Source organism: Erythranthe guttata, chromosome 13, assembly GCF_056151865.1.
Source record: "Erythranthe guttata isolate IM_541 chromosome 13, IM_541, whole genome shotgun sequence".
NCBI classification, from domain to species: domain Eukaryota; kingdom Viridiplantae; phylum Streptophyta; class Magnoliopsida; order Lamiales; family Phrymaceae; genus Erythranthe; species Erythranthe guttata.
The window spans coordinates 9,452,201-9,479,239 of NC_142545.1; the positions used below are offsets into that span (position 1 = coordinate 9,452,201).

The 27,039-nt window shown below is 36.1% G+C and overlaps 1 protein-coding gene and 1 pseudogene across 2 annotated transcripts; both read right to left on the bottom strand.

Moving 5' to 3' along the window:
- Window positions 1-2,683: 2,683 nt before the first annotated feature.
- Window positions 2,684-4,076, bottom strand: LOC105960503 (uncharacterized; annotated as a pseudogene). The gene is made up of 2 exons (XR_016029195.1): window positions 3,047-4,076; window positions 2,684-2,966 (listed from the first exon to the last, which is right to left on the bottom strand). The product of XR_016029195.1 is annotated as an uncharacterized LOC105960503 (transcript).
- LOC148765832 (uncharacterized) lies at window positions 3,996-6,686 on the bottom strand. Its single transcript, XM_088812369.1, has 5 exons — window positions 6,185-6,686; window positions 5,244-6,030; window positions 4,813-5,033; window positions 4,050-4,691; window positions 3,996-4,006 (listed from the first exon to the last, which is right to left on the bottom strand). Exons 1-5 carry the CDS (start codon window positions 6,684-6,686, stop codon window positions 3,996-3,998), a joined length of 2,163 nt encoding a protein of 720 aa, XP_088668495.1.
- Window positions 6,687-27,039: the final 20,353 nt, after the last annotated feature.

Here is a 27,039-nt window from a genome sequence, read left to right on the forward strand (position 1 = left end):
AAAGAGAAATAATGACGGATATATTCTTACTCAATCTCATTATGCAGAAAAAATTCTAAGGAAATTTGGTCAATTTGAGTGTAAACCTGCTGTAACTCCTTTTGATGCAAATTGAAAATTAAGGAAAAATTGTGGGAATGCAATCTCACAGTTAGAATATTCCCAGGTAATTGGAAGCTTAATGTACTTGATGAATTCTACAAGGCCAGACTTGGCTTATTCAGTAAGCAGGCTTAGTAGATACACAAGTAATCCTGGACATGATCATTGGCAAGCATTAGTCAGAGTATTAAAATATATTAAATATACTATGGACTATGGTTTGCATTTTACAAAATATCCACTAGTTATTGAAGGTTATAGTGATGCTAATTGGATTTCCGATAGCACAGAAACTAAGTCAACAAGTGGATACATTTTTACATTGGGTGGTGCAGCAGTCTCATGGAAGTCATGCAAACAAACGTGTATAGCACGTTCAACTATGGAATCGGAATTTATAGCCTTAGATAAAGCGGCTGAAGAAGCCGAATGGCTTAGAAATTTTTGCGAAGATATTCCACTGTGGCCAAAACCAGTGACTACTATATGTATATATTGTGATAGTATGGCTGCTCAAGCACGAGCCAAAAACAATATATACAATGGGAAGTCTCCGCACATAAGACGAAGACATAATACAATTAAACAAATGCTCTCCAATGGAATTATATCCATTGATTACGTAAAGTCCAAGGAAAATATAGCTGATCCTTTGACGAAAGGCCTACCAAGAGAGCAAATAAAATTTACGTCGAGAGGAATGGGCTTAAAGCCAATTGAATGAGTTTAACCTGGCGGAAACCTAACCTAGTTGATTGGCGATCCCATGGTCTAGGTTCAATAGGCAAACTAGTTAGGCGAAACTCAAATGGTGAAACACACAATTTCAGGTCATTCTTATGATAAAGTGTGATATCTACTGATGCAAGGATATGCTAAGCATTTAATGACATAGAAATAATTTATTTAATGAGCTTTAGTAGAATGCTCAGAATAATTGTCACTTATATGAGAGTAATGTGGGGTCGCATTTATGAGAATTTTAGTGGCTTAATTCTCTAAAGCTCTCATGAAAACCGGGATGCGTTCAGGACCAAAACGAACCAATACGTATGAACAAATTTATGTTAAAGAAGTAATGTGTGTGAAACTTATTGACTTGGTTTACTACAAAAGTGAACAGTTCAAGATCGTCTATATCCACTGCGTCACAAAGTAAATCCGATATTTCTTCACTAGGGTAAGTTCAAGTCCAAAAGACACTTTCCTAATGCACATTATTTTTATCATCTCTCAATCTGCATTTATAAAACATTTAGTATCATTGTGGGGTGTGTTGAGTAATAATACAAAATGTGGGGTACTGTTGGATTTTTGTATTATTAAAAACACATTAATTAATTTAATTTCGGATTTAATTAATTAACAGCAGTTAAGAGGAGTTAAAAGAGTCAGTTTTCATTAAAACGTTATTTTTTTATCAAAGGGATGTATTCTTTATCCAAAGGACTCTTCGTGTGAATCTGAAACGGTGCTTCATCTCTTTAAATATCTCTTTCTTCATTCCAGAAAAAATATTCTTTTGCACTTTGCATAATCATATCATAATATTGAGAGAAGAAACATAAAGTTCAGTAGATTCCAAGTATTGGTGCTTGTACTTGGAATATAGGTAGTTGAATCCTGGGAGACAGTCATCTGTAGAACTTCAAGCACGGTGAAGGGGGGAAATTACTGTCTTTAGGACATTGCAATTCTGTAAGCCTCTATCTCGTTTCTCAAGTTAGTTTTTCGTTTAACCTTTTGTTGATAATTTATCGTTGATTATATTTTATTTTGAATTTCTGATTGTTGTGTTCTAACAAATATTAATAGAGAAATTTTAAGGTTGAAGAAGAAAATCAATCGTTTAAAGTAGGATAGAAAAAAAAAATTAGGATGATAAACAAGGAATAAATTAGTTAATTTGATTAAGGGTCAATATGTCCAAATCACATTTAGACACTGGGCTGATTCGGTCAACACCTATCTTTGGGACTCATTCATAACTCATCACCAAATGCACTGAATCCTCTTTCTGCTTACCGAATCAGCAATTTACTCATTAAGATGTGTATTAAGTGCAATCAAACAGGCCCCCACTTTGTACGGGACTATAGCTCGAATTGCCAATGTCCACCAACTCCTTCAAACAAGCAAAAAAATCTCTCTTTCCTCTTCCAATTTCAATCGCAACTTGAAACCAAACTCAATTATAGAAAAACAAAATAGCAAAAGGAGAAAGACATCAACACTCGTGACACCACCATCACATGAAAGACTTTTATTTAACTTTATGCAGAAAACCTTAATCACATAATTTTGAAATCAAATTCATCTTAAGAACATATTCACATAATTAGGATTATCGACATACCGTTCGCCATGGATTTCGATAGAGATGATGAACAAGGATGATAGCAATCTACAAGCCAAGCCTAGTCAGGCCTCCTTTGAATCTCCTTGTGAGAACCTTGTTCGTACATCCTCTGAATCTCCTTGTGAGACTTATTCGTAGCACACCTTCTACTCTCTATCTCTCTAATATCACAACTCACTGGTATTCTGTAATTGATGGAACTAGTATTCACCCGTGCGATGCACGGGGCGACATATTTCTAACTGAAAATACATGTCTCAAAAACAAATTTACGCATATATCAATTATCACGGTCACCGAATTTAAGTACATAACGTAATCAACCAACAATAATAAAAATATGTTATAAGTGTCATGTTCTTCATAGTTACGATATCAGAATACTATTAAATAGTAATATATCGTTAAAAATAAATCTTAAAAGATAATAAGAATTGCACCGAGCACCCTAGGGAAATGACTGAAAATAACATCGCACCGGGGAAAATATATAGATAAGAAACACCTGCAAAAGAATAAGTTCTTTAAAAATAAAATAAAAAACATGTTACGTGAATAAATGATAAATATGAAAATATTTTCTACCTTCAAATTCGATGAAATACTTCCTTGTACACGACATTTCTAGTAACATTGGTGAGTTCACCCGAATCCGACTTGATGAATATCTTAATGCCACCTCTGCTCTTAACTCTGGACACTGCAACATATAGTTGACCATGGCTGAAGACAGGCCTAGGAAGATACAAACCAACATGCGAAAGAGTTTGGCCTTGGCTTTTATTTATCGTCATTGCAAAAGAAACAATCAACGGAAATTGTCTTCTCTGAAATTTAATTGGCAGTCCGGAGTTAGATGGTATTAAAGTCATCCGAGGAATGAACACCATGTCACCGATATTTTTTCCGGAAAGAATTTTGCAACTCAGAACGTGAATACCAGTTCTAATAATTTGAAGTCTGGTACCGTTGCACAATCCTCTAGCTTGATCGATGTTTCTTATTAGCATAACGGGTGCACCAACCTTGATCCTCAACGCATGAGAAGGAACTCCGGAACATCTTATTGTGTTGAGGAATTCAGTCGAATAAATTTATGCATTATCCTCCGTTGTGTGCTCGTCCCTACACATACTATCTGAACTCAGGTACACCTTCTCCTCTCCTGGAAGGATAGACATTAAGTGATCGTTCACAGACTCGACGCATTCATTAGTTGGTGCAAGAATTGCCCTCCCTTGAAAATAATCTCGATCGTACATGTTACTCAACAAATCCGGGTAAACGAATTCGAGTAAGTCTCTGAATGGATCTTCTGAATCACCAATCAACATGTCTGCTGGAATCTCTATCGAAGCTTCACCATCATTGTCTTCCCCAACATCCCCATTACCAACATTCAGTATCCAGTCTCCAAATTCTTTTATCTCATCCACATTAGATGGAGAAGAGCATGACTGCAGTCTCATGTTCTTAGTCAACTTCATGACACGACAGAAATTCCACAGCGGTGAGGAGTTTATCGTAGCATGTACTATGTCCTGCCTTGATGCTTTGAGCACAACTGGTAAAATCTGCCTAAAATCACCTCCAAGAACAACCACCTTACCACCAAAGGGTTTATCAACCTGTAATATTGACTTCATTGTCTTGTCAAGGGCTTCAAAACAGTATCTATGCATCATAGGAGCCTCATCCCATATAATAAGCTTTGCCCTTATGAGCAACTCTGCCTGTGGATTTTGTTGCGATATGCTGCAGGTGGAACTCTCATGTACATTTATGGGTAGTCCGAATCGAGAATGAACTGTTCTTCCACCGGGGAGCAATAACGATGCTATACCACTCGATGCAACGTTAATTACAATCTCTCCATTCGAACGAACTGCAGCCGAAAGAGTTTTCCATAGGAACGTCTTTCCCGTTCCACCATGGCCATATAGAAAGAACATTCCACCACTTTCATTGGTTACTGCATCCATGACTACATCATAAACCTTTCTTTGCTCATCTGTAATGGAAGCAAGACACTGTTCAAGTTCTCTACCCATTTCAAACCGATCGTAATTCAATTCATCTAACACCAATATGTTTTCTGTGTCCTCAGATGAGTATTCGATTGGAACTGGCATAGGCGAGTAATTTTGCAGGCTTTTACCATTGCTTTGCAATATTTTTTCTATTTCTGTGAGAGTATAGTTCTTCAAGCTTTCATCCGATATATGTAAATCTTCAACAATAAAAAAATGGATAAATTATGTGCATCTAGTTGAAATCGTACAAAGACAATATTAAAAGAATGATTAATACGTAAAATCTAATTGAATGCAATGCCATACAAATTGCCATACCTGGATTTTTATGAAGACGTTGTTGTTTGTAAGCAATACCCTCAGCCAAATCCAACCAACAACTTTGCCAAACATGTTCGGGCCGACTTAAGCTATTGGAAAGCAGCATAACCGCAAATAACCTTCTTATATAATCCCCCGATGCCCAAGTATTCACTTCTTTTATTGCATCTATGTATTCTTTGTCGTCATCTAGCAAACCCAACACATAACATGCATCCCTGAACGTAGGGTAGACGATGTCAAAAACTTTTCTGATGTCCTCGTAGCACGTGCATCCCCTTTGAATGTTAAGTAGCAACCTAAGGTAATAGTCTTCCCCCTTTCCAGGGGGAACATTCGCAATCCTACCGATAGAAAATCCTTTTTTCCTTGGCGCCCAAGTTCGAGAATCCTATTTATACACAAATTGTTGTGGAAAATCACCGTACCTCAAGTCCCTTGCATGTGGATAGTTCTTGTTGGCCTCAAACCACGCCAGGAACATAGTTTGCTTGGCAGATGGCCTATCCAACACAGTTTGTAACGACTGGTTTTCATTGAAGACAATTGGCTGATGATCGGGGAGATGAAAGCTTAGCCTAATTACGGACGGGTCTCTGTAATGAATATCAAAGTTAAACAACCTCCACATTGCCTCGCACGCCGAAAGATATCTGCAGTCGTAGTACATCTTTATCTCATCACGAATCTCAGCACCGCCATCTGTATTGCGTGTCTCATAAAATGCCGCTGTGACTCGGTCATGCCCCTTGTTTACGTATTTGAACAGGTATTTAATTGACTTGTTTTGGTTGCATAGCTCGATATTAATGTGAGCTCGGTATTTACTCAACAATATACGATTGTAGGGGACCACAAACCCATTATCAAGAGTAGTCTTCTTCTTCGTAACTGTTCTGCCATCTTCCCTTCTCCTATACACTGTAAACCCATCTGCATCTGATTCAGTGCGCTGCACAAACGGCTTTGGAAATCGCTTCGTGCAAGCTCTATCTTTCATACATGGAGATTTCAAATTCGCCTGTTCGCACGGTCCATGTATCATATACTTCTCCACCAACTGGTACATCTTTCTGTCGTTCTCTTCGTCAGGAATTTCAGCACATATTATCCTGTCAATTTCTTCTGGATTCTTTGGCTTGTCGTCATTATGCAACCACAATAAAATATGTGCATGCGGTAGACCTCGTTTCTGAAATTCAATTGTGCAGACATCTGCATAAAAAATGTAAACATACGGTATTAAAAAATATGAATTAATTTAGTTAATGAAGCAAAAAGTAGTTAAACTCACACATGACTAAATTATCTAATTTATATAAACGTATTGAATGTTTAATTATAAATGGATATCTAATTAAATACTCACATGCTCTAATACGTCCGAATATACGCCCCTTCTTGATTTCCGTCATAATACTATTGAGCTTCATTTTGAACACACGACACAGAATGTCTGGCCGATCCTCCGGCCTGAGATTTGTATCTTTTAACACCCTTTGTATTTCTGGCCATTGGGGATTGCATGTGATGGTGATGAAGAGGGTTGGAAATCCAATCCAGTTACATATTTGAAGAGCATCAACGAAGTTGTTAAACATATACCTTGGACCTGCGGTGAACGACCCTGGAATTATAATGCGTTGTCCAACAGATTTACCCTCAGTGTCTCCTTTAAAAATCTTTTCTTCTATACCCTTGTACATGTCAACCCTAAGTTGATCCTGATTGAACCTTATGAAGTTCAACCTCTGTGACTCAACCATCGAAAATCCATCAACACAGAACTGCTGAAATAACTTCTTGGAATGCAAAAGTAACGAATGTTCTCCATGCCGTTTCTGAATTAGGTATGCAAAGAATTCTCGCATGCTTACCTTCCTTCATTTTCTATTATCAGCAAGTGAAGATTCTCTCAAACTGATATCGTCTCGATAACCATCTTCACCGTAAGGAAATAAAAGAGGATACTGTAGAGGCAAGTAAAGAGGATGGAGCTCACTGATTCGTTGAAGCTTATTTGAGCGCGTCTCAACTACAATATCCCTAACACCCTCTTGTGTGTCAAAGTCACCAACGATCAAGCCTGCTATTTCACTTGCGTTAGGAAGATTGTACGTCCTGCCATCAGTACTGCGACTCTTTACCAATCTGAGTTTTACTCCTTCATGGCCATCATTGGAAAAACGATCTCGAACAGCGCGGTAATGTTGTGCAAGTACATTGTTACCGTCAATCATATCTTTCAACGATGCAACGATGGCTGGGTCAAGATTGTTAGATTGATTTCCAGACCTGTAAAATAAAAAATAATGTAATTATAATTTGTAAGCTCTATATTTCGTAGAACATGAATATAATTCCGAAAAATTTACCTTACGGCATCAATTCGATTCTGAATCTCATTTTCTGTGTCGAAAATGTAAAGTTGGGCAAACTTAGGCCTAGTGCCTTCTTCCGGCAATAAACTGCCCAGTAGATGATAATTCTGTCCGTGTAACAGAAATGTGTATGGACCAGATCCGTTATTAATAGATGTCTGCACTTTTCCACCAAGCGACGTGAAAGAAAACATCATATTATACGATCGTACGTTCTCTTGGAAATGTTTGCTCCTCCGATCAGTGCCAAACACTAAACTGTTAAGTGTAGGAGGTGCATCTTTTATTTTTGGGAGCTGGACTTTCCCGGACATACAACATAAGCCAAATTTCGGCCTGGATGTTTGTCTATGCTTGTCAATTCTTTCACCGTACCACATCATTGAACCACAAAAAGGACATTCATACGTCTGGTCTCCAAGATCTTCATAATCTAATCAACAATTAACTAAATAATATTACTCATCTAAAAAAATGTAATGAATTTATATAATTAGTAATGTTAAGATTAAAAGTTGTTAGATTAAAATGATATTTACCAGTATCGTCAACTGCATCGTCACTATTCTCATCGTTGGAAACATATTCAGAATCTACATTTATGAACAAAAAATTATCATTACAGTAGAAAAATATACTCACAAATAACGCATAGCAATGAGATACGTTATGAGATGATGACAAAGATAATTACCTCCGCTGTCGGAAGAATTGTCTCTTAACGTCTGTAAATCCTCATCTACCAACATAGCGGGTACTGATGTCATATCCAACATACGTGTTACAGAGTCAATTGTTTTATGACTCCTAGCCATCTTCTTTCCATTCCGCACGGTACAACTAACATAATAGTAAACATTCATCTTGTATAAAAATGAAAGAAAAAACTGGAATATTGTCTACATGTATTGCACACTTAATCATTTAATAAAACATAAAATTATTCCTAGAAAATAAGATCGCACCTTTTATTTGATTCGTAATAAGATTTTGTAACTTGTAAATGCTCTTCACACGATGTAGATACACCATTGCGACAGTACTCAACGTCATTTGTTTTAATAACAACATAACTTCTTTATTATAAAATTCATTTATTTATAATTATTTAGCAATAATTGTACAAAGATAACAGTATTAACGTCTAACATAACATCGACACCACAATTACTCCCCATTTAATTAATGCCACTTGTTTTTTATTGCTAAAAAAATACTTGATATAATACCTTTCTTTTTCTTAGTCAATTTTTCTGTATATGTTGGAAATGATTTTTTCCGTACACTATTGACAGCATCTGTGGAATCATATTGGGAGAACAAAATTTAGTTAGTTATGACCAATACGAAATAATGACGGTAAAAAAATACTATAAGATCGAACAGTTTGTGATATTCGTATTTAACGTTAAATGAAATACTAACCAATTGAACGATTAGTTGTAGTATAACTCGATTGGGTTTGATCCATGTTCACTCGATTTGAAGGATCACCTAGCAATTTTGATTTTTTAGGAGTAATACCTTTAGCCTTTTCTTTTGCAACATGTTCCAAAGATGAGTGCGGACTTCCATAAACTGTGGTATACACATTACAACCGTAGATATTAATTATATGTGGAAATACATATATTGTATATATACACATATATGAATATATATATTAAATGCATTATATAAACTTAAGTAAAATTAGATATTTATACTTGTAGTTCAAAAATATTTTACTTCTTATAATATGAAGAAGATGTAAATATTCATTAAGACTATTCAATAAAATTTCATACATGCGTACCATATAATATATATTAATAACGACGCAATTAACCCTTATATAGTTGAATAGCTAACCATTGGATATGTCGGTTAGAACGCCGTTATCACGCATTCGATCAAGATTAATTCCCTTGAATGCGTCACCAAGCAATTTCTTTTGTCCAGTAATGCTTCCTTTACCTCGTTTGCTTCCAACTTGTTCAATCATTATTTCTTTGCATTTTCCTTTAACAATATAACCTACACGTTTTATTGATAAATAGTAAAGGATAACGTATTTAATAATAAATATTAACCATATCCAATCAATAACTACAAAAATAGGTATGTATATATGACTTACTATTGTCAGACATGTTTCTGGCGAATTGGTTCTCTTTCATCTGAGATCCGTCGACAGTCAATTGACAGGACTTTGGAAAACCTGCGATTTTTTTATTGTTGTAATGTTTTCATATTAATTTGTTGTACTTTAATATATATATATATATATATATATATATATATGTATATATATATATATATATATATATATATATATATATATATATATATATATATATATATATATATATATATATATATATATATATATATATATATATATATATATATATATATATATATGACAAAATGATAATACTTACTTCCAACAAATTTTGGAGACAAAACATTATTGTCCATGATGACTTCTCTAGTTGAAAATACTGACTGAATTGGAGTTTGTTTATCTGAGTCCAATGAATTTGAACAAATAACAGTTAATTTAAAGAAAATATATGACCATGTAATAAAAACACATACTGTTTGTTATGATCTATATATCCATAATTTTACAAAAATATTTCATCTATGGAATTATGAAGTAAATAACGATTATTGATAACTTACGTTGGTAAGTATTAGCAGGAGACCTAGTATTATGAAGGTAATCCTATGGCCATGGGCTTGCATCCCTTTTAATAATTGTTTCTATTGATATATCTGAAACTATAGATAAAAAAAATCGATAATACACCTGAAAACTATTTACATTTACAACACGAATATGTAGCTTACCAATAGGTACATCGTATAATATAGATTTTTCAGGTGAAGAAGGCGTCTTTCGTTTATTATCCATATGTAAATACTATGCACATAAACCTGCAAAACTTAAGCTTCACAGTTAGATGTGTGTATGCATGTTTCTATTAAATATAATTAAAAGTAATCAATATTTGTAGCATTCAAAAATATCTCTTGACATTGTGTCTTAGAATGGGAAAAAAGAATAATATATTGTAATCATATACATAGAAAATTAAATTACTTTCATATAAAAAAAATGTTTCATATAAATTGTTAAATTATTTATAAGATGTATGTATATAAATACATAGATCTTATATGAATAAGATCAACTCAACTCAAAAATTTTAACATGTAAATAAATATAATAAAATTGTATACGTAATTTAAAACATACTTTGAAAAAAATACGAATAAAAATTATATAACTGTTCCACAATCTAAATTGGACTAAAGTGTAAAGTCATGAATATATGCATAAAATAAAAAGTAGATATATGATTTAGAGAGCCTAAGGAAAGATGAAGAGATGATTACACAATGTGAACTATATGTGATTTTAATAGCGATAAATGGTAAATACCTAATAACTACATGTATTCGTTCAGTAAAATTATACTCGAACACTATAAAATAAATGAAAAAAAAAAAGTTAACTACAAAATATCGATCTTATATGCCACGTGCCGTATTGCGTGGATCGGATTGTAAGAATACTATTATACTCAATATTCATAAAAAGAGAGCGATATCTAAATGATGATTAGTTGAAATAATATAATTTTTCTGCACTTTATACAACCAATGAAATGAAATAAACGGTATATATATATAAGATGGTAAGAATTAATTATTCAAAAATTATAGTAATTAGTTCCTAATTTAATGGTTGATTTTGATATTTTGTAAGCATGATACGAAACTATTTAATGTACAAAATTTTTCTTGCAATAAATAGTCATATTCCAATTAATGAAACATAATTACCTAACTTTCATTAATTAATAGCAATTTTATATTAAAATAGATTTATTGTTCGTTTTAAAAGTCTCTATATATTGATAATAATACTTAATGGTTACTAAATTATAGTAATAATCCCTGAATTATAGTAAATGTGAATAATATAATTCCTAAATCATAATTCCTAAATTTTAGCTCCGTAATCTATGGTTAATAATTCCTAATCGTAATTATATTTAATAATACCGAAATTAGAGTAATTTAAAGTTAATAAATATTCATATTCCATGTAATTAAGTAAAATTAAGGAATTTCCTATAAATAAAATACATAAATTACGATTAGGCATTTATTTATATGCATATATATATATATATATATATATATATATATATATATATATATATATATATATATATATATATATATATATATATATATATATAACCGAGATCATATATTTTTTCCCTTAATATAATATCCACATGTACTATAATTTAGGGATTAGTTGGAAAACAAATGGAATATTTAAAATGGACATTATTCACATTTACTCTAATTTAGGCATTAATGTAGGAGTATACGTATACGTATTTAATAAGAGTGTTTGTTTTCATTAATTGTGAATTGGACTTAATTGTAATCCCGTAATTGACATACACGTATCAACATTGATTTTATTTTTTATTTTTTTCAATTAGCTGCTAATATAGATAATCATCTCAATTATATTAGTCATTATAAAATACTACTATATGATAAAATAATATTATATTATAGGTTTATACTATAAATAAATAGAGGTTGATTATGGTATTGCTATTATATTATATTATAAGTTTTATATTTGTACAATTATGAATGCATAATTTTAAATTAAATTAGAAGAGCTTATAATATATTACGACATTCTAGCTTAATGGTTAAATCACAAAATCAAGAGTTGGTTTCCATATTGTTTAATGTTTATATTTTAGAATAACAGTACTCAAACTTCCATCTAAAATATAACATCTAACATAAAAACCAATGAGTTACATTAATAAAAATACAACCATATGTAAAATTTAAAAAACATTGCAACATTAGGTTTAATAATAAACTAATAGGGGTAAACTCAACGATCCTGCTAATTTCCATCAATAAGCTCCACTGTTAAGACTTTTTTGTTAACATTGTACTGAAAAGAGTACGTTTTCCCAACCTTCATGTTATATATATATATATATATATATATATATATATATATATATATATATATATATATATATATATATATATATATATATATATATATATATATGCTCATTCAACATGATAAATAAAACCCTAAAAGAAATTGAAATTATTTATAAATCCATGCAACTCATATTATTAATAATAAAACTTTAATGAGGGCGAAGACATATCATATCGTTGGAAAGGCTGGGCCGTGCCACACCTCAAGTACATCATCCCATTGGTTAAAAAAAAAAGAATACGTGTGGCCGCAAACCATGTTATGTGCGTAACAAAACTCTGTCCAACCCTTAGTCAACAACATATACATTTTTCCATGTTTTTGGCGCGAAGATACCGCAACTTGAAAATAATTTCCCTCCTCGTATCGAATATTGATAGTAGACAATCCGGTCAACCGAGAAGCCTCAACAAAAGCATTCTTTAAAGGCTACATATAAAATTTGAATGAAGAAATCAGATACAAAATAAAGCAATAATTCATTGTTACACTAAAAAAGAGACTATGATGAATATACCATTGCATGTAGGTGATACCAATGCAATTCTTTTTCAAGAATTCTCTCCATATCTCCGAAGCAGAAAAAAAAAAGTATGTGGAAAAGTTGAAGAATGTACATCATGTTAACTGTTAATTTATAGTAGAGTTAGAGAATATAAAAAAGGTAACAAAAAAAGTAATTAATATAAATTGATGATAAAATTTATTGTGAAATTAATTCTTTTTTTTTTGAGTAAATTCAAGTCCATTACAAGGGGAAATATGGGAGGGGGGGACTCGAACCCTAGACCTTCACCCTATTGGTAAAGGCTAGGTACCAACTCTCCTAATGAGGGTTGGTTATTGTGAAATTAATTCATTAATACTATGGGTGACTATGGTAAGTTTTGTTATTTTGAAATTAATAATAATTTGTGATATATGTGGTGGAACATAATTGCATTTCAGTCCCTCTATTTTTTTAATGAAAATATTATAATAAAAAAAGAATTCATTAACCAATAAAAAGACACTATTTTGCCACGTAGGATAGATGACATTTGAAAATTGGGTTTTTTTGGCAATTAATATAATATTGTGCATAAAATTTAATTAACCCAAATTAATAGGGCAGTCCATTTATATATTTACGGTTTTTAATATGATGCAATGGACCCAAAAGGAAAATCAATAACCAATAAAAAGACACCATTTTGACATGTAGGAGAGATAAAATTTAAAAACTAATAATGTGAAATTAATTCATTAGTAATATGGGTGAATATGGTAAGTGGGGTTATTTTGAAATTAATAAAACATTATGAACTCAATCTCCTCAATTAGAAAACTTTGATTGTGTATCTTAGTTTTATATATAATATAGATTCTCAAATTGCTAATTGTTGAGGAGAAGATTTGTAGATTCTTTTATAGACGAGAGAACAGGGCCACGGTTGATTTGAAACGGCAGAAGAAAAATCCCATCCATCATGGTCTTTTATTGCCATCAACGTTACAAATCAATTACCATAAAATCACCTTAATACCATAATTGAATTACCCACAATTAATAAATTAAATTCAAAGGTTAATGGGCCATTAAATAAAATAAAACTAACATTCTCCCACTTGGCCCATTGAACCGTTTAAGAAAAATAAGTTTAATTTTTTTTTTGACTTGGTGGGTTCTTCATACAAAACATTTGACACGTGATCACGATTTTATAAGAAACTTAAGGTGATTACCATAATAGGTAAATAAAGTACTTTAATACTAGAACTAGTTTGAGTTATTAATGTGAATCATAGCGGTCATATGATTCATTCATCATATTCCCTTCTATGTATCACGCCACTAATAACCCTTACTATTCTAATCCATAAAAGCCCCTTGAATTGTGTCTTGTTAGGACAAATCCTGTTAAATCCAAATATAATATGTGCACACATAATTGGAAACAGGAAAACATAAGCATTTGATTAAATAAATTAAGTGTCAATTACAATCACAATAACTCATCAAATTATGGATTGCTCAAAAGATCCATTCTAATAATGTGTTCCTCATATGTCTTTATATGCAATCCCTTAGTTAATGAATCAGCAACCATAAGAGTTGTACTTAAATTTTCTATTGACACTTGTTGTTTCTCGTCTCTTTCTTTAACAACCAAGTACTTAAGATCCATGTGCTTTGGTCCACTTGAATACTTTCTATTCTTAAAGAAGAAAACGGTTGCGGCATTGTCACAATATATCTTCAAAGGCTTAGCAATTGAGTCGACAGCCGTAAGCCCTAAGATAAAATTTCGCAACCACAGTGCATGACTCGATGCCTCAAAACATGCTACAAACTCAGCCTCCATTGTGGAAGAAGCAATAATACTTTGCTTTACACTCTTCCACGAGATTGCTCCAGTAGCTAAATACAAAGCCCGATGTGGACTTTCTACTATCTAAACAACCAGCAAAATCGGAGTCTGAATAACCAATAACCTCTAATTGGCCCGATCTCCTATAAGTAAGCATGTAATCCTTTGTTCCTTGAAGATACCTCATAACCTTCTTTGCTGCCTTCTAATGTTCTATTGCATAACTAATATCTGGTCTAGTACAAGTCTATGCATACATCAGACTTCCAACTCCTCGTGCATATGGAATCAACTTCATTTTCTCCTTTCCCAAATCATTCTTTGGACATTGCTTTTCATTTAACTTATCACTTTTCGTGATATGAGCATTAATGGCTGAACCAAACTGCATATTAAATCTTTCAAGAACTCGATTGATATATCCTTTCTGAGACTAGCCTAACAATCCTCGAGATCGATCTCTAAAGATCTCTATCCCAATAACATAATTTGCCTCACCCATATCAACTATCTTTAAATTCTTGGAAAGATAATTCTTGGTTTCATGAAGTAAACCAAGATCACTACTTGCTAGTAAAATATCATCCACATATAAGACTATAAAGATAAACGTGCTCCCATTGACCTTTAGATATATACACTGGTCAACAGTGTTTTCCTTAAATCCAAAGGAAGTAATGGTATCATTGAATTTTATATACCATTGTCTAGAAGCTTGTTTAAGTCCATATATGGATTTCTTTAATTTACAAGCCAAGTGTTCATTTCCATGTTTTACAAATCCTTCAGGCTGGTTCATATAGATATCTTCATCTAAATTCCCATTCAGAAAAGCGGTTTTCACGTCCATTTGGTGCAACTCCAAATCATAATGAGCTACAAGAGCCATGACGATTTTAAGAGAGTCTTTCTTAGATACTGGAGAGAAAGTCTCTCTATATTCAATGCCTTCTTTTTTTGAGTGAAACCTTTCGCCACTAGTCTAGCTTTAAATCTTTCAATGTTGCCTTTAAAGTCATGTTTGGTCTTGAAGACCCATCTACATCCGACTTTCTTAGTGTTCTTAGGCAATTCGATAAGATCCCAGACACCATTATAGTCCATTGATTTCAACTCTTCATTCATAGCATCAATCCATTTACTAGAATCTTTACTTTTCATGGATTGTGAATATGAAACTGGATCATTTTGAATACCAACATCAAAATCAGATTCTTGTAGATACACCACATAATCATTGGATAGGGCAGATTTTCTTTTCCTTTGAGATTTCCTCAAAGCTACCGATTGTGGTGGTTCTACAATATTGCCAATGATGACATCTTCATGGAGTGGCGAATCATTTGTTTAAACCTGCTGTATAGGTTGAAGAGTAACTTTATCTTCAGCGAAATAAGATGGTAAAATATCCACCCTAATTTCCTCAAGTTCTACCTTTCTTGATTCAACACTCCTACTAACTTCACCATTCTCTAAGAATTTGGTGCTTCTAGTTTCAACTATCCTCGTAGTATGGTTAGGGCAATAAAATCTGTACCCTTTTGACTTTAGTGGATAACCAATAAAATATCCAGAAATTGTTTTAGGGTCCAATTTATTTTCATTTGGATTGTATACTCTAGCCTCTGCTGGACAACCCCAAACATGGAAATGTCTTAAACTAGGTTTCCTACCAGTCCACAAATCGTAGAGAGTTGTTGGGACTGCCTTACTGGGAACTCGGTTTATAAACATAGCGGTCTTTAAGGCTTCATTCCAAAGTGAAATGGGTACAGTTGAATTACTTAGCATACTCCTAACCATATCCATAAGAGTATGATTACGACGTTCAGCAACTCCATTATGTTGTGGTGTTCCAGGCATTGTGTATTGAACACAAATACCACGCTTTTCTAAGAATTTAGCGAATGGACCAGGATATTGTCCCGACTCATCATATCTACCATAGTATTCCCGACTCCGATCTGATCGTATAACTTTAATTTTTCTATCTAATTGTCTTTCGACTTCCGTAACAAACACCTCAAGCATGTCAACAGCTTGAGATTTTTCATGAATTAGATAGAGATACCCATAAGGAGATAGATCACCAATGAAGGTGATAAAATATTTTTATCCACTAAAACATGGAATAGGCAGTGAGCAGATATCTGTATGGATTAACTCAAGAAGCTCTTTACTTCTTGTGGCACCTCTTTTATTGTGTTTGGTTTGCGTACCCTTAATGCAATCCACACATTTGAAAATCAGCAAAGTCTAGATTTTCCAAAATTCCAGTTTTTATCAATCTTTCGATTCTTTCCTTGGAGATATGCCCCAATCGTTTATGCCACAAGGTAGAAGAATTTTTGTTATTTAGGCTTCGCTTTACGCCAACTTCCGAATGAGTGGTTAATAATGATTGTTCAAACTCATGATTCAAATATATTTTATATAAACTATCACATAAATACCAGAACCAATTATTATTGAATGATACAGAGAACTTAGTTTTCCACAACCCATTAAAGCTGAATAACCACAAACATCCAGTTTTGACAAAGAAACCAAATTCCTAGAAAACGAAGGTACATAAAAAGTGTTTTCAAGATCCATCTTGTGACCCGTCTCTAATATGAGGCGATAAGTGCCAACAAACGCCACGTTAGATTTAAGACAGTTCCTATGTAGATGTATTTTTCACTTTTCTCCGGTTTCCGAATTGTAAGGAATCCCTGTAATGAATTTGTGATATGAGTTGTAGCACCATAATCAAGCCACCAAGTGTAAGAAGGAACTTCGATAAGATTTGATTCATAACATACAAAACAAAGATGAATACCTTTCTTTTCGAACCAAGCCTTACGTTTCTCACAGTCCTTCTTTACGTGTCTCTTTTTGTTACAAAAGTAATAGGTAACAACAAAAGCCTTTCCATGACCCTGACTACTTTCACCAGGTTCATATCTTTTGTTTGGTGCAAATTTCTTTCCACTCTTCACAAATTTTCCTTTCTTCTTCATATTCCATGAGTTTCAGGCAATGCAAAGTGATTTCGTTTCTGCTTTAATCTCACTTCCTCTTGAATACACATACTAGTCAGCTCATTCAAATTTCACTTATCTTTTTGAGTATTATAGTGGATTTTGAATGGGCCGAACTTTAATGGAAGTGAGTTAAGGATAATTTGCACAAGGAAGGACTCTTCCACTTTCATGCCAAGAGCTCCAAGTTTGGTAGCCTTATCAGTCATATTCAGGATGTGTTCCTGAATTCCCTTATCCCCACCATATTTCTGTTAGAGTAGGTGACTGGCAAGCCAACTTGTGGTTGTGGTCTTTATCTTTTCCTTGTAATAAAACAATCGTTTTTCGTTCGTAATAATAAAATATCTTATTTGGCATTCTATATCTGTTATCCCATGCAAGCAGCATAGATATAGTCCTAACGAGTTACTCTATTACTGTGAGTTGATCTAGTAGAATCGTGAGATAACTCAGCAATGTAATGTAACTGTTAAACCTTGTTCCTAGTCGATGGGTTACGCCAATAATGAGGATACCGGCCTTTACCTTTTGAGACTAGCACTTAGTGTATGTGTACTGCGTCTCATCAGTCCTCGGTGTTGTGACATCGGCATACTTGAGTGGGTGCTCATACTGGATGAGTTCACTGAACTCCCTCGCCCTAGAAATCTATAAGTGGTTCTCATTCATCGAGTAATAGGTTTCTAAGATATAGTTGTACACCATTAGTCCTTAAGACCCAGACATCACCGTGACTTCACTAGAGGACCGATTGTATCGTGACCTGTCCCTGAGTCCCACCGCGGACCGCTCCAAGGGCCAACGTTCGTGCAATCCGAAATCTAGTGTGAAGTCTGTGCATTGTAGTAGGGGATTCGAGCGCTTGAGTAGTCATGGATGTCCTGTGTGTTCTGACGGTTTATAATCCATGGAATCTCTGGCCAGAGTTGATAGTGGGGTGATTAGGGAAATGTGTTTCCCTAAGTCGCACACGAACGGATTTATAATACCTAGAACGTTCGCACGGTTATTGAATTTTATAAGAGGTCTCGGTGAACCAATGCCTCTAGTTCAATCGGGACATGTGCTGCGAAAGGATCGTACTGTACGCTAACTATATCATAAGGTTCTTGCAGGCACTTCATTTGTATCTAGGGAATCATGATGCGTAGTTGCTAGACGCCAATCTTGATTCGTTGGGCACCGATTTGATCGGGATTAGGTAAAATGAGTTTTACTCTAATCGGGACTCTTGGGAGGAGTTCGTATAAGAACAATGTGTTGTTCGAATCACAAAGAGTTGTGAGCCCGCGGCTAGCATACACCTGAACCATTGAGGGTCACACTTCTCGTGTAATATAGATCCTTGATAACAACAAGCATAGATTAATGTGTTAATCTTTGAACGATTGGATGTCGATATGATTGAATCCAAGATTCGTAATTGTGGATTGCGAATCGGAATAAACGTAGAGAAAGAGAGAAATGCGGAATTTAGTGAACTTTCTAAATTGGGAAGTTTCCCGATTTAGCAAGTCCACTGAAGTGGAAGTTTCCAATTTTGGAAATTGGAAATTTCGAAAAGGCACTCGTATCGACGAGGGCTTTGAGCTCGTCACAAATATAATTTTGTTATAATTTTGTGAACGATCGTTTATTAGAAACGAGGCCGACGAGGGAATGGGTTTAATGCATCAGTGGGTCAAGCCCAATGACTTAAGCCCGCTAGGGTTGAAAACCCTAGGTATAAATAGACCTCAAACAAGAGTTTGAGATCAGATTTTTCAGCACAAAAACCCTAGCCGCTCAGCCCCTCTTCGGCCGTTGCTCCACCGGCGCGCCACCGCCGACCACCGTCGGAAAACCGCCGGTTTTTCTTCTCTCGTTTCCTTCGTTTTATTCTTGTTGTTGTCTAACTCGTTTACATCTAGTGCTGTAGTTCGAGTGGGTCGAAAATACGAGGTGAAACCTAATTGGAGAGGAGCTGCTGCCCCGACGAATCCACGCACCGCCGCACGCGCCGATACGCCGCTCACGCGCCGCCGCTGCCGCTGCCACGCGCCGCCGCTGCTGCTGCCGTTCACTGCCGTTCGTCGCTTGCTGGATCAGCTTGGTCCAGCCGTGAGTTGCAGCCCCGTGGATTGGTAATTAGCAGCTTGTACGTGACTCGTTCTAGGATTTCGATTCGTCGAAATCGCACGCTACAGGAGGTAATTAAATCGGAACTTTCGTAATTCGATTTGAACATGTTTGTATGATTATTAATTTGCGAGCATGAGTAATACGTGATTACATGTTTCGATTTTGTGAAATGAAGTATAAGCATGTTTCGTAATTTTCGGTTTTACGCGTTTTTCAATTAAATCGATAATTACCATATGTATGGCGGAAGCGTTAAGGTACGTTGACTATGTGATTAGTTTATGCATGTAATCGAAACTAGTTCGATATAAAATTTTTAAATTCCGCTGCGTATACATGCACGATCCCCAACAGTGGTATCAGAGCCACGGGTTAATCGTTTATTTGTCAATGTGTTTATCGCTTTCGAAAGCATGCTTCGATTTGTTGAATTGTTGAATTTTTGGTGTTATCAAATTGGGTGGTTTAATATTAATTAAATATTTTGAATATTTCAGAAAATATAAAAAAAATTTAATTTTGAAAAATTCGATTTTTGCTGCTGTTTTTCAGCTGACCGAACCGGCCCGGTCGAACCGGTCCGACCGGTCCGGTCAGCAACAACAAAAAAAAAAAAAAAAAAAAAATATATTTGATTTTCTGAGAATTAATATTAAAATTAATTGATTTTTAATTTTTGAAATTATTTATCAATTAAACCCAATTAGATAATTGATCCATTAATTTAATTTGAATTCAAAGAATAGTGTTGGATTAATTATTTAATTTAATCGTTAAATTAGTTTAATTAATGGAACACAAATTGGATGGCAAATAAATTAATGGGCTTCATTATTATTTGAATGATTTATGAATGAAGGAGGTCCGTTAATTATATTTGCAATTTATCGTATTAATTAATTAATTAATTCATGAGATGAATAATTGTGATTAAGTACGATGATGATCGTATGTCTCTCTTAGGATCAATATGCGTTTCCATATACCTAGAGAACATAGTTGTAGGAATCACAAACGATCATAACCTAAAACTTCCGATGAGCTAATAAGATTTAAAAATAAAATCCCTCATTCTTAATCAAGAATAATTATCAAGCTATAAAGAAAAACCAAATTGTTGAATTTTTCTTTCCTTCTACCAACAATTAAATTATGTGTAGCCTCTCATAATAGTGCAGTAAGCCGTGTTAGCGGGGAGTGCTATTGTGGGATAAGCTGTAATTTAATTGACATTAGATGGAGATACGGTCATAGATAAAATTATGTTGGATTAATGTGGTCGGCTAGATTAACTAGGGATTGCATTAGTTTGATATAGTTGGATCTATGACATCTCATATTGGTAGGCTAGACTTGACACACGAAGATTTTGATATTCGCTAGATTAACTTAGGTCATTATCAAGTGTGAGGTAAATCGAACTTTAGGGTCACATAGTGATGTGATTGATAGTACTCTACCTTTAGGCTTATGTAATCGGGATAGATTAACTACGGGTTACATTAGCGCTATTGGACCTAAAGCCCATTAAAGAAAAATAAGTTTTCTCGATTGTCTGCTAGAGGGTGGTGGAATTCGATAAAATTAGTGGGAGAACAATTAAAACATAAAAGTCCAAAATTTTAATTGTAACGATTATTACGAACTAAACTCTAATTATTGTCTTCTTAAAATTTTCTCAGCAACAATGTCCAAACATCCCCTTTCCTCAATCCTCGACCAAAACAAACTCACCGGTCCAAACTATTTGGATTGGCTTCGCAATCTGAAACTTGTGCTCCAAGTCGAGGAGCGTCTCTATGTGCTCAATGAACGTCCCCCCGCTGCTCTTCCTGCGACTGCTACTGTTGACGAGACTGCCACTTTCGAGGCATGGAAGAAGGACGACCTCCATGCGAGGTGCTACATGCTAGCATCCATGGTGCCAGAGCTCGCGAGGAAGTATGAGTCTCACGTGCATGCTTATGATATCAAGCACCATCTTGAAAGCATGTACAGTGAGAATACTAGGGCGTCGAGGTACTCAGCTACCAAGGAGTTGATCACCATGAGGCTGCGTGAAGGGGCTTCGGTCCACGAGCACGGTCTCAAGATGATCACTCTCCTTGAGAAGTTGGTGAACCTTGATGTCACCCTCCCGGCCGAGCTCTCGGTGGATTTGATCCTACTGTCCCTTCCTAGTTCTTATGAATCGTTCATAGTGAACTTCAACATGAACAAGCTCGATCCACCATTGGATGAGTTGTTGAACATGTTGGTCAGCTATGAGTCCACGATCAAGAAGGAGAAATCAGTTCTCCTAGTTGCTCCTTCTGCAAAGAAAGGTTCTTTCCAGAAGAAAACGAACGAAAGGAGTTTCGGCCCGAGCAAGAAACTTGAGTAGGGCGAGTCGAGCGGAGTGAAGAATGACAAGGTCACCAAGCAAGTTGATGACGCTTGCCATCATTGTGGAAAGAAGGGCCATTGGCGACGCAACTGCAAGGCTTACCTCGATCAGAAACGTTCTGAAAAGGGTACGTATTTAGTTGAAGTTAACTTGTCCGTTAAATCTTCTGCTTGGGTATTGGATACTGGTTGTGGCTCACATCTTTGTAATGATTTGCAGCTCATGACAAGAAGTAGGAAGCTTAATGTGGGTGAGACCTACCTAAGAATGGGCAACGGAGCAAGGGTTGCTGCTGAAGCCATTGGGACAATTTATCTTTCTGTTTTGGATTCTAGTTTTTCCATTGTTTTGAACAATTGTTTATTTGTTCCGTCACTTATTCGAAACCTTATTTCTATTCCTGTTTTGGATAATGAAGGTTTTACTTTTGTTTTTGGAAATTCGATTTGCATTATACAAAAGGAACAAAATATGATTTGTAAGGGACAACTTATAAACAACTTATATGAACTGAATCCAAGTGAAATACCTATTAACGTTATATCAGCAAAACGAAAAGATATAAGTCTTAACCCCGCACAACTTTGGCACGCTCGACTAGGTCACATTTCCTTGAGAAGGATGAACAAGTTTGTTAGTGAAGGAATGTTCTCCTTGGAGGACGTTAAATCACTTCAAACTTGTGTATCCTGCCTTAAAGGAAAAATGACCAAGACTCCCTTCAAAGGGAGGATGGAACGGGCCGAGGGTCTTTTGGATTTGATCCATTCAGACGTGTGTGGTCCACTAAGCGTTAGTGCTAGGGGTGGTTTTAACTACTTCGTTACCTTTACCGATGATTATTCTAGGTATGGTTTCGTGTACTTAATGAAGTATAAGTCTGAAACTTTTGAAAGGTTCAAAGATTTTAGACACCAAGTAGAAAACCAACTCGGTAGACGTATTAAGAAACTACGATCCGATCGTGGTGGCGAATACTTAAGTACTGAGTTTATGACCATCTGAAAGAGAATGGGATTCTGTCTCAATGGACTCCTCCTGGAACTCCTCAACTTAATGGAGTTTCCGAACGTCGGAATCGAACACTGTTAGACATGGTTCGATCTATGATGGGGTTCACCGAGCTACCGGCATACCTGTGGGGTCATGCACTCCTAACTGCCGTGTATTTGCTGAATAGGGTTAATACCAAAGCAGTTAACTCCACACCTTATGAACTTTGGCACTCCAAGAAACCCACGTTTAAACATATTAGGATATGGGGTTGTCCCGCTTACGTGAAGCGGCTAGTGGGAGATAAGTTGGATAGAAAATCCGACCTATGCTATTTTGTGGGGTATCCCGAGGATTCCATGGGATGCGAATTCTACTATGTTTCCGAGGCAAAGGTGTTCGTCTCGAGAAATGCCGTGTTCCTTGAGAAGGAATTTCTATCGGATAGAAAGGGCAGTGTAGTTGATCTCGAAGAAGTTCGAGAACCACAATCTGAAGTTCAAGCACAACAATCAGATAATGAACCAATTCAACAAACCACTAACATACCTCCTGAACCGTCGCTGCGTAGATCCGAAAGAGTTCGGAGAGCACCCGATAGGTTATTCCTCGTTGATGAAGTTGACCAAGGATGTGATCCTAGAACTTTCAACGAAGCTGTATCAGATACAGACAAGGGACATTGGCTTAATGCCATGAAATCCGAAATGGACTCTATGTACTCCAACAAGGTATGGACCTTGGTAGATCCACCCGAGGGAATTGTTCCCAAAGGCTGCAAGTGGATCTATAAGAAGAAAATTGGAGTAGATGGAAAGGTATCGACCTACAAGGCTAGATTGGTAGCGAAGGGTTATACTCAAAAGCAAGGAGTTGACTATGAGGAAACCTTCTCTCCAGTTGCTATGCTTAAGTCCATTAGGATTTTGCTGGCCATCTCTGCGTGGTATGATTACGAGATATGGCAAATGGATGTGAAGACCGCTTTCCTTAATGGGGACATTGAGGAAGAAATTTACATGGCGCAGCCGGAAGGCTTCATATCTTCTGGAGATGAGCAAAAGGTTTGCAAACTCCAGCGATCCATTTATGGATTGAAACAAGCATCCCGTAGTTGGAACAAAAGGTTCGACACAACTATCAAAGAGTTTGAATTTGTGAAAAACCCGGAGGAACCTTGTGTCTATAAGAAGGTTAGTGGGAGTGCAGTGACTTTCCTTGTACTTTATGTTGATGACATACTACTCATTGGGAATGATGTAGGGATGTTGCAGTCGACTAAAGTATGGTTATCCACACGTTTCTCGATGAAGGATTTGGGAGAAGCATCCTACGTATTAGGAATACGGATCTATAGAGATAGATCAAGGAGATTGCTTGGCTTGTCCCAATCCATGTACATAGACACCGTTCTTAAACGGTTTAGCATGGAAGAATCCAAGAAGGGATTCTTGCCAATGTCCCATGGGGTTCGTCTCTCGAAATCCATGCGTCCTCAAACGCAAATGGAAATCGAGGAGATGAAAAGGACACCTTATGCATCCGCTATAGGAAGCATAATGTATGGCATGCTTTGTACACGACCTGATATTGCGTATGCTGTGAGCGTCACAAGCAGATATCAGTCCGACCCCGGCCCAGCCCATTGGAAGGCTGTGAAGGACATTCTCAAGTACTTGCGAAGAACTCGAGATTTGTTTTTGGTCTATGGGGATACCGAGTTGAAAATAGAAGGCTTCACGGATTCTAGTTTTCAATCGGACGTGGATGACTCGAAGTCAAACTCGGGGTATATATTCAAAGTCAACGGGGGTGCCGTGTGTTGGAAGAGTTCCAAGCAAGGCACAACGGCTGATTCCACCACCGAGGCTGAATATATTGCAGCATCAGATGCTTCAAAGGAAGGGTCATGGATTAGGAAATTCATCCAAGAGTTGGGTGTATTTCCGAACGCTAGCGATCCAGTACGGCTGTACTGCGATAACAACGGAGCCGTAGCGCAAGCTAAGGAACCAAGAGCTCATCAGAAGTCGAAGCACGTGTTGAGAAAATACCATGTGATCCGAGAGATCATAGAGAGAGGTGAAGTCAAGCTAGACAGAGTCACCTCGAAGGACAATATTGAAGATCCCTTCACCAAGCCATTGTCAGGATCAGTCCACGAGAAACATCGAGAGTCGATGGGACTTAGATTTATGAGTAGTTGGCTTTAGGTCAAGTGGGAGATTGTTAGAGTAGGTGACTGGCAAGCCAACTTGTGGTTGTGGTCTTTATCTTTTCCTTGTAATAAAACAATCGTTTTTCGTTCGTAATAATAAAATATCTTATTTGGCATTCTATATCTGTTATCCCATGCAAGCAGCATAGATATAGTCCTAACGAGTTACTCTATTACTGTGAGTTGATCTAGTAGAATCGTGAGATAACTCAGCAATGTAATGTAACTGTTAAACCTTGTTCCTAGTCGATGGGTTACGCCAATAATGAGGATACCGGCCTTTACCTTTTGAGACTAGCACTTAGTGTATGTGTACTGCGTCTCATCAGTCCTCGGTGTTGTGACATCGGCATACTTGAGTGGGTGCTCATACTGGATGAGTTCACTGAACTCCCTCGCCCTAGAAATCTATAAGTGGTTCTCATTCATCGAGTAATAGGTTTCTAAGATATAGTTGTACACCATTAGTCCTTAAGACCCAGACATCACCGTGACTTCACTAGAGGACCGATTGTATCGTGACCTGTCCCTGAGTCCCACCGCGGACCGCTCCAAGGGCCAACGTTCGTGCAATCCGAAATCTAGTGTGAAGTCTGTGCATTGTAGTAGGGGATTCGAGCGCTTGAGTAGTCATGGATGTCCTGTGTGTTCTGACGGTTTATAATCCATGGAATCTCTGGCCAGAGTTGATAGTGGGGTGATTAGGGAAATGTGTTTCCCTAAGTCGCACACGAACGGATTTATAATACCTAGAACGTTCGCACGGTTATTGAATTTTATAAGAGGTCTCGGTGAACCAATGCCTCTAGTTCAATCGGGACATGTGCTGCGAAAGGATCGTACTGTACGCTAACTATATCATAAGGTTCTTGCAGGCACTTCATTTGTATCTAGGGAATCATGATGCGTAGTTGCTAGACGCCAATCTTGATTCGTTGGGCACCGATTTGATCGGGATTAGGTAAAATGAGTTTTACTCTAATCGGGACTCTTGGGAGGAGTTCGTATAAGAACAATGTGTTGTTCGAATCACAAAGAGTTGTGAGCCCGCGGCTAGCATACACCTGAACCATTGAGGGTCACACTTCTCGTGTAATATAGATCCTTGATAACAACAAGCATAGATTAATGTGTTAATCTTTGAACGATTGGATGTCGATATGATTGAATCCAAGATTCGTAATTGTGGATTGCGAATCGGAATAAACGTAGAGAAAGAGAGAAATGCGGAATTTAGTGAACTTTCTAAATTGGGAAGTTTCCCGATTTAGCAAGTCCACTGAAGTGGAAGTTTCCAATTTTGGAAATTGGAAATTTCGAAAAGGCACTCGTATCGACGAGGGCTTTGAGCTCGTCACAAATATAATTTTGTTATAATTTTGTGAACGATCGTTTATTAGAAACGAGGCCGACGAGGGAATGGGTTTAATGCATCAGTGGGTCAAGCCCAATGACTTAAGCCCGCTAGGGTTGAAAACCCTAGGTATAAATAGACCTCAAACAAGAGTTTGAGATCAGATTTTTCAGCACAAAAACCCTAGCCGCTCAGCCCCTCTTCGGCCGTTGCTCCACCGGCGCGCCACCGCCGACCACCGTCGGAAAACCGCCGGTTTTTCTTCTCTCGTTTCCTTCGTTTTATTCTTGTTGTTGTCTAACTCGTTTACATCTAGTGCTGTAGTTCGAGTGGGTCGAAAATAC